The 8,523-nt window shown below is 45.1% G+C and overlaps 1 protein-coding gene across 3 annotated transcripts in view; it reads right to left on the bottom strand.

The window, feature by feature from the left end:
* pabpn1 (poly(A) binding protein, nuclear 1) overlaps nucleotides 1-8,523 on the bottom strand; it is a 43,761-nt gene that overhangs the window by 34,586 nt on the left and 652 nt on the right. For 2 of the 3 annotated variants that reach the window (XM_020610494.1, XM_020610495.1), the window contains exon 2: nucleotides 2,932-3,040. In XM_020610494.1, the coding sequence (XP_020466150.1) occupies nucleotides 2,932-3,040 (109 nt within the window). Of the gene's footprint in view, nucleotides 1-2,931; nucleotides 3,041-8,306; nucleotides 8,484-8,523 lie in introns of those variants that run through there. The other variant, XM_020610497.1, reaches the window with a different exon arrangement.

The following is an 8,523-nucleotide window of genomic DNA, read 5'->3' as shown; positions in this document are numbered from 1 at the left end:
CCATGTATGACATGTCCAGCTTCCATGCATCTTGTATCATCTCTTCCAATGCTTCCCTTAAGCATTCTGCTGTGTGCTCAGAGTTGAGCCCAGTACAGCCCAAACACCAGCTCTGCATGTTCCAGGTTTCAGTGATAAATTGCAGTGTTACTGCCATGAACACCACTGATCTGCTTGTCCACAGATCATGGTGGTGCATGAAAAAAGGTTTCCTTCCAAGATGGTTCATGACTATTTCTTTCGTTTCGTTATATAGGGCTGGGATTTCAGTGTGCATGAAATAATTCCGTGAAGGAAGGGCATACCTGTTGTTCAAATGTTCAAGAAGTTGTTTAAAGCCAGGTTTGTCAACAGTATACAAAGGAACCTGATCCATGCATATGTACAATGCTACAGCCCTGTTCAGCTTCTTAGCTTCATTTGAGTTTGCTTCATACTTTCTTTGCTGTTCAAATAAAGCTGGTAGTGTAGGTTGTGAGTGTGTTTTTGTTGCAGGTCGAGTCATCATCTTTCTGGTGCTACATGAGAATGCCAAACTTAAACATTTTTTCCTTTTTAGAACACACTTTTAAAATGAACTGAACTATCTAACTAATCTTATAACTTAAGATAATGTTAACAGATATTTGTTAACATTAGTTAACATGAATAAACAATCAAAAATACTTCCAAAACATTTATTAATCTTAGTTAAAAGTTAATTTAAAAGTAACATTTACTAATACATGAACTAATTAAAATCTGAAATTCTGTTAATATTTTTTCATTGGACCAAAGCTAACACGATCTGTTGTATTTTTATTACCTGCTGTTATCAAAGATTAAAATATACTGTAACAAATGTATTGCTCATCGTTCATAAATGCTGGTTAATACATAAACATTATTTGATTGTTGCCTGCTCCCTGTCTGTACCTTTGCAAGTGTGTCTGCCTGCGTGTTTTATTAAAACACACTCTCCCTCATACCTCCATTGAGTGTCTGCATTTAGCGCAGTCACCTGGTGCGCTGCGTTTGTGACAACTCACGAGACAACACTCATATCAGCAACAATACGCCGTCTTGGTTATTGATTCCGTAATGTTAAAATGAAAACAGTTACAAACCTCTCGAAATTCTTTGTATAGATCCGGGTGTCTGTGTTTCAGATGCTTTGCTAAATTGGATGTGTTAGCGCCTTTTGTCAGCAATGCTCTGTAGCAACTTTTGCATAGTGGCTTGCTCGTGTCCTTTGGCTTTCCGTCATAATTTGCTTCGTATGCAAAATAATTCCAAATAGCACTCCTGCTGTGTTGCTTATCAACTAAAGAAGGTTGCGGGGACACCGCACTCGACATCTTTCTCGCTTCACTTTACAGAGGGAAATGAGACGAAACAGGCACTGCGGTTACGTGCGGCGTTTGGGAACACGCCTTTGGAGAGAAGTGAAAATGAAACTGAGAGCGCCAGTACCGATAGAATCGATACTTCGGGAAATTAGAATTGGTACCGTTCAGAAATTCCAGAATCGATACTTATCTAAGTATCGATACTTTTGACAACCCTACTGTGCACTAAGACAACAAGGCACAGGGACAGTTTCTTCCCCCAGGCTGTCACTCTGATGAACACTTAACCCACAACAGTATGATTAGACAATAACCCTCAGTGCAATACCTGTGTGTATATATACACATTGTACAGATTATACAGACTCATACAGATCTCTAGTTTTAAGTATTCTGTTTTTATCCCCATTTATCTCAAATATGCAGACAACATTCATTTGTTGTCTGCATTGTTTACTGTCTGTTTATATTGCTTTTTCTGCATTGTTTGCACTGTTTGTTGATGTTAATACTGCTATTTTGTTATATTACACAGCCCTATGCTGGTTTACTATTTTGCACATTGAGAGCCGATGTACCCGAGTCAAATTCCTCGTGTGTCCGTCACACTTGGCCAATAAGGCTGATTCTGAACAGTCCAGTGTGATGGGGAGTGTAGGAAAGACGTAAAGAAGCGAGTGCAGGCAGGTTGGAGTGGGTGGAGAAAGGTGTCAGGAGTGTTGTGTAACAGAAGAGTGGCAGCAAGAATCAAAGGAAAGTACAAGACAGTAGTGAGACCAGCTATGCTGTATGGATTAGAGACTGTAGCAGTGAGGAAGAGACAAGAGGCAGAGATGAGGATGTTGAGGTTCTCTTTAGGAGTGACCAGGATGGACAGGATTAGGAATGAGCACATCAGAGGGACAGCTCAGGTCGGCTGTTTTGGGGACAAGGTCAGAGAGGCCAGATTGAGATGGTTTGGACATGTGCAGAGACACCAAACCCACAATATTGGTAGAAGGATGTTGGAGATGGAGCTGCCAGGCAAGAGGTCAAGAGGAAGGCCAAAGAGGAAATATATGGATGTGCTAAAAGAGGACATGAAGTTAACTGGGGTGAGAATAGAGGATGGATGCCGAGGATAGAGTTAGGTGGAAACAGGGGTCGCCACAGTGAAACATCTAACGGGAACAGCCGAAAGAAGATTACCGTTATAAAACCATATAATGAAATCCACTGAAGTAACACCTAAGTGAGAAATCGTTTAAAGTACGTAATTAGAGACCATAAATGTTGACAGAAGCAAAATGCAAAAAGTAGGCAGGGCTTAGGTGTCATAAATCTCGATTTCACAGCCCAGTTTGATAAGAGTTATAGTTTGATGGTGTTATATCTATCTGCTGTAATACCAGAGCTGACGGCTTTTTTCCATGCACCACTCACACATATAACTCTAAGAAAACACAATCAAGAATTGACTGAACTGACTGACCAGCTGACATGGAACACAAAACTCCCAGTTTTCATCTCAGGCTTAGTCATACCAGAGTTCAGGGTCAGAGTTCGAGTTTGGTATGCCAGCATTCTGAAACAGGTGATGGCATAGAAAGAAAAACAAACACACCTGGTGGTGGGCTGAGGTTCATCTGTTTCTCCACCTCATTCTGTAGCTCCTTCAGCTTCTCTGCCTCTTCCTCCATCTCTCTGACCCGAGCTTTGATCGCCTCCAGCTCCTGCAACACAGACAAGAGTTATGTTAGAGGGGCAAAATATAACACCCTAAAACATTTAGTAAGTGTCATGATTATATAATGTGGATGGCTGTTTTGCTGACCACCTACCAAACTGAGCTACAAAGCCAACCATTAAATATGTGGGAGTGATGGTGCTCTCATCACATTACCCCAATTTAAGAAAATCCAAGTGTGTACGCTGCTTCTGCCCAAAGTTCCACACACACTGGGACTATGTACATCTAAAAATGTTCTGTATTATCACTATATTTATGCTGCCTCTCATCCCACATGTTCTTACAAAGTTTTCCACCATGTTGCCTAAATTTGGTGGAGGCTGCCTCTTACAACTTGAAAGCTAACATTAAAGCCATAAAACAAAATGCCTCTGCAGTATGCTTGAGTAGCATTCAAAATGTAAGAGAGAAAGTGCATGAATCAATGGCACACTGAGTTTTCAAATTTCCTGTCATTTACAATGGCATTGAGCCAATATCCTCAAATTGCATTAAAGGACACACAAAATCCAAAATGATGAGAAACACATTTATAAACATAAATGTAAAATGTAGCACAGCATTCCTTATTTAAATAGTTTACCATGTAAAAATGTAAATAAATGTTTTCTGTTATAAGTGCAATACTTCTGACTGTTGACCAGATTAGCATAATTTAAATTCAGATTCACAAACATGGCGCCCACCGAGGAGGACGTCTTTGCACGTTCCACTCTCGAATGTCGGCTTTTTCTTCATTTTTGTGTGTTTTTTACTTTTTCTGCAGTGCACATATGTCATGCACTGCTTACATACAACAGACGGGCATTGCTGGATATCGGCAACTCACAAAGCCACTGGGAATTTACTGGTTTCATACCACCGGAGCTAGAACACATTGTCCACTCCTGCAACAACAACGACGACAACCACCAGCACCCTCAGGGAGCCTCCGGAGCACCAGGCACAAGCGAGCAGGCTGAAATCAGGAGAGCATCCCGGAGATGGAGACGCAAACATTGGGGTACTCCATGCTAGGCTAAAAGCTCGCGCTACCCGACCGCCATTACCCAGCCTCTTCCTAGCTAACGTACAGTCTCTGGAAAACAAACTGGATGAGCTAAGGGCTAAAATTACAGCACAACAGGAAATCAAAGAATGCTGTGCTCTAGTTCTCACCGAGACCTGGCTTTCTGACAGAGTTCCAGACTCCACGATTCAACTACAAACGCACACTCTACATCGAAACGATCGCACTGCCGCTTCGAGGAAGGTAAAAGGAGGTGGTGTGTGTGTTTATCAATAACTGGTGGTGTGGAGATGTACAGACTGTTCATAAGCACTGTTCGCCAGACGTAGAGTTTTTATTGCTGAAATACCGGCCCTATTTAGCAAGAGAGCACAGTGCTGTGTTTCTGGCTGAGGTGTATGTTAGCCCAAGAGCTAATCCCTCTGCGGCTCTCAGCAAACTCCATGATGTCATCAACGCGCTAGAGACAGTGCACCCTGATGCTGTATTTATCGCTGCAGGCAACTTTAACCAGTGCAATTTACGGACTGTGCTTCCCAAATATTACCAACATGTGAACATTCCCACTCAGGGCAAGAACACTCTGGATCATGTTTACAGTAACATACGTGGTGCATACAGGGCTGCACCCCGCCCCCACCTTGGACGCTCGGACCACATTTCTTTGTTCCTGTATCCAGCTTACAGACAAAGACTGAAACAAACAAACCCTGTCACCAAACAAATTAAACTCTGGACCCCAGAGACTAAAGGCACCCTGCAGGACTGGTTCACCAGACAGACTGGGATGTGTTTAAAGCTGCAGCCCCCTCGAAGGAATTTTCTGTCAGCGTACAGGATTATGCTGAGTATGTGACCAGATACATTAGCACCTGTATTGACAACATTGCTCCCACCATACAAGTCAGGAGGTTTCCCCAACCAGAAGCCCTGGATAAACAGTCAGGTACGCCACATGCTGCGTGCTCGCTCTCATGCATTCAGATCAGATGATGAGACGGAGTACAAAGCTGTGAAGTACAGACTGAGGAAATCCATCACAGTGGCCAAGAGGCAGTACAGACAGAAGCTGAATGGCTTCTATTCTACTGCTGACTCCGGATGGGTGTGGCAAGGCCTGCAGCACATCACCACAAAGAGGAGGCACATGCACACCAAGACCACCCAACCCCCCACCTCCCCTCCACTAACTGTCTCACCAGGCCAGGTACGCACAGTCCTGAGGAACATCAACCCATGGAAAGCGGCAGGACCGGACAACATCCCTGGGAGGGCTCTTGGGGCATGTGCCAGCGAGCTGGCTGATGTTCTCACCACCATCTTCAATCTCACCTGGAAAATGGAAACTCCTACATCAGGATACTCTTCATTGACTACAGCTCTGCCTTCAACACAGTTGTCCCCCACAACCTGTCCACACTGGGTCTGCACCCCACCCTCTGTGACTGGATCCTGGACTTTCTGACTGTCAGAAAGCCAGGTCTCGGTGAGAACTAGAGCACAGCATTCTCTGATTTCCCATTGTGTTGTAATCCTAGCCCTTAGCTCGTCCAGTTTGTTTTCCAGAGACTGTATGTTAGCAAGGAAGAGGCTGGGTAATGGCGGTTGGGTAGCGCGAGCTTTTAGCCTAGCATGGAGTCCTCCTTGCCTGCCCAGTCTCCGGGATGCTCTCCTGATTTCAGCCTGCTCGCTTGTGCCTGCTGCTCTGGAGGCTCCCCGCGGGCGATGGTGGTTTTCCTCGCCATTGTTATTGTCGCTGGAGCGAACAATGAGTTGTAGCTCCGGTGGTATGAAACCAGTAAATTCCCAGTGGCTTTGTGAGTTGGCGATATCCAGCAATGCCCGTCTGTTGTATGTAAGCAGTGCATGACATTTGTGCACTGCAGAAAAAGCAAAACACACACAAAAAAGAAGAAAACGAAGAAAAAAAAAACAGCATTTAAGAGTGGAGCGCGTAAACACGTTTGCCTCGGTGGGCGCCATGTTTTACCGTTATTGGCAATAGGATTTCAGCCAGCATTGTTACAAACACTGGCAACCCACAGGGATGTGTCCTCAGTCCCATCCTCTACACCCTGTTCACCCACAATTGTGTCACCTCCCACAAAGACGACAACATCCTAAAGTTCGCGGATGACACTGCAGTGATAGGTCGCGTCACTGGAGGGGACGAAGCAGCCTACAGGAGGGAGGTGGCCGGTCTGGTATCATGGTGCAAGGACAATAATCTCAGCCTCAACACAAACAAGACGAAGGAGATGATAGTGGACATGTGGAAGGAGAGGAGATCTCATCAGTCACCGTTCATCCAGGGGGCTCAAAGTGGAGAGGGTGAGCAGCTTCAAATACCTGGGTGTCCACATCAGTGAGGACCTCACTTGGACACTTAACACCACACAGCTGGTCAAGAAGGCCCAATGGTGGTTGTAGTTCCTGAGGAGGCTGAGGAGGTTTGGCATGTCACCTAGGATCCTTTGAAACTTCTACAGCTGCATCACTGAGGGCATCTCGACCAGCTGCATCACTGTCTGGTATGGCAACACTCCTGCTATGGACCACAAGTGCCTGCAGAGAGTGGTAAAGACTGCAGAGATCACCAGGACTCCACTGCCCTCTCTGCAGAGCATTTACCACCGCAGGGTGCATAGGAAGGCTGCCTCCATCCTCAAAGATCCCACCCACCCCCAGCACAAACTGTTCGCCACCGTCAACGGGAGGATTCAAAGACAGGTAACAACTCTCACCGATACTGGGCTACAACGACTCAGTCGCCAAGGGACATTGTTGGCCTTCAAAGGACTGAAACACCACCGAGGGGGATAAATATCTCTGGCTCAACACCAGTCAGTCAGAACTGATGAAGCCTCTTGGATGAGAGGTGAAACATCTTTGACCTAGAAATCTAAGTCCAGTTGATTTTTTTTCAGTTCTTTGTACAGGGAAACAAGATTCCTAACTGTGCATATGACAAATAAACACTCTGACCTTTGAATTTCATTTTGGGCTCATGCACCTATTGATGGGCATTTGCTAATGTGTTATTTTGGGAACAAACATAAGGAGTCAAATACTTTATATACTCTATTATATATTAATGAAGAAAAAAATTGATGTTACATTTCTAATGCTATTTAAATTCATTCACGAGTCACTTCAGAAATGACTGGAAAATGAATTTATGGCAGTGATGTTTATCAGGTCAGATCCACCAAACAAATTAAATATTCATATGGTGACCACAGAGATGGGAGTGGACCCTCCTGCCTGACAGTGGTGCACTGCAGCACAGTGGGAGTCACTCTGCTGTAATGTAAAAGCGATTTGCACAAACCGCTGCTGTGACACAGACACACTAGAATAAATGTAGGTCTTCTTACCATGGAGAGGTAAACCTCCGCTGTGGCATACTGCACGTGATGATAATGTCACCATAATGTTCTCAGCCCACTAGTATCCAACAGCCTGATAATCTGACACACCAAATGGCAGTCTTCATCTACGTGCATCATACTTCATACCCGCATCATCAAGGAGAATAAAGACCGCTGAACCCGACAGCGGCATGCTTGGTTCCTGGATTTGCCGCATATTAGGTGTTAGTTGTTTCACTCCCCTCCCTCCACTTTGCTCTAACAGTGAAGAACAAATACAGTCCCTGAAATACCGCAATCCACTGCTACTACGCTGCATGCCGCGCTCTCACTGCCTAACAGCCAGCAGCACGATATCAAAATTCACCCAAGAATGTCACACAGAAAGTACCACAAAACATGCACGTGTGCAGGTATTACAGAATTTTTTTTTAAAAAATCGGCCGACTTAGCACTGATTGTGATTAAACCACCCACACAATACACAGTAAATAGCATGTCCGTGTGATACGCGACACGAACAGTGTTCCAAAACAAACGACAGAGGTGGTCTGGTGCATGTCGACCACCACCACCCCAGCTTTGTTAAAACTAATTAGCTGGAACCAGTCAGGGTCCTGTTAATGCATGGTAATAAATCCAGCTAGCAAGCTAATGGCAGCTAAATGTTCAAACGCCGAATTTTATCTCATGATTAATGAGTGTGGCTGACAGGTCCGCCGCTGATTTTGGCTGCAGCACTTGATGCTGGTGCTTTAGATGAGCCAACGTTAGTCTGCTGCAGGTCGGTCATTTGCGTGAGCACACGCTGGTACAACTCTGCAGCACGGTGCATAATGGTGACGGTAAAGGGAATAAAATGTCATTACCGTAAGCAGGTCACCTTCTCAAGCAGGTAGACTCGCACAGCGGCGGTTAATGGCGGTGGCCTGTCCTACCCCTACCCTCTCCCTTGACTGAGTCCTGTATCTCCGTTTCGCATTTTTTTGGGGGGCTACAAGTATTTTCCCCACGGCTCGAGCTGCTCCCCGGCTCAAGAAACTTGCGCCGCTGTTGCGCCAAGATGGCGGCCAACACCCCGCCCGT

Source organism: Monopterus albus, unplaced genomic scaffold, assembly GCF_001952655.1.
Source record: "Monopterus albus unplaced genomic scaffold, M_albus_1.0 scaffold105.1, whole genome shotgun sequence".
Classification (NCBI taxonomy): Eukaryota; Metazoa; Chordata; class Actinopteri; order Synbranchiformes; family Synbranchidae; genus Monopterus; species Monopterus albus.
This window is presented reverse-complemented; position numbering and strand designations above follow the sequence as displayed.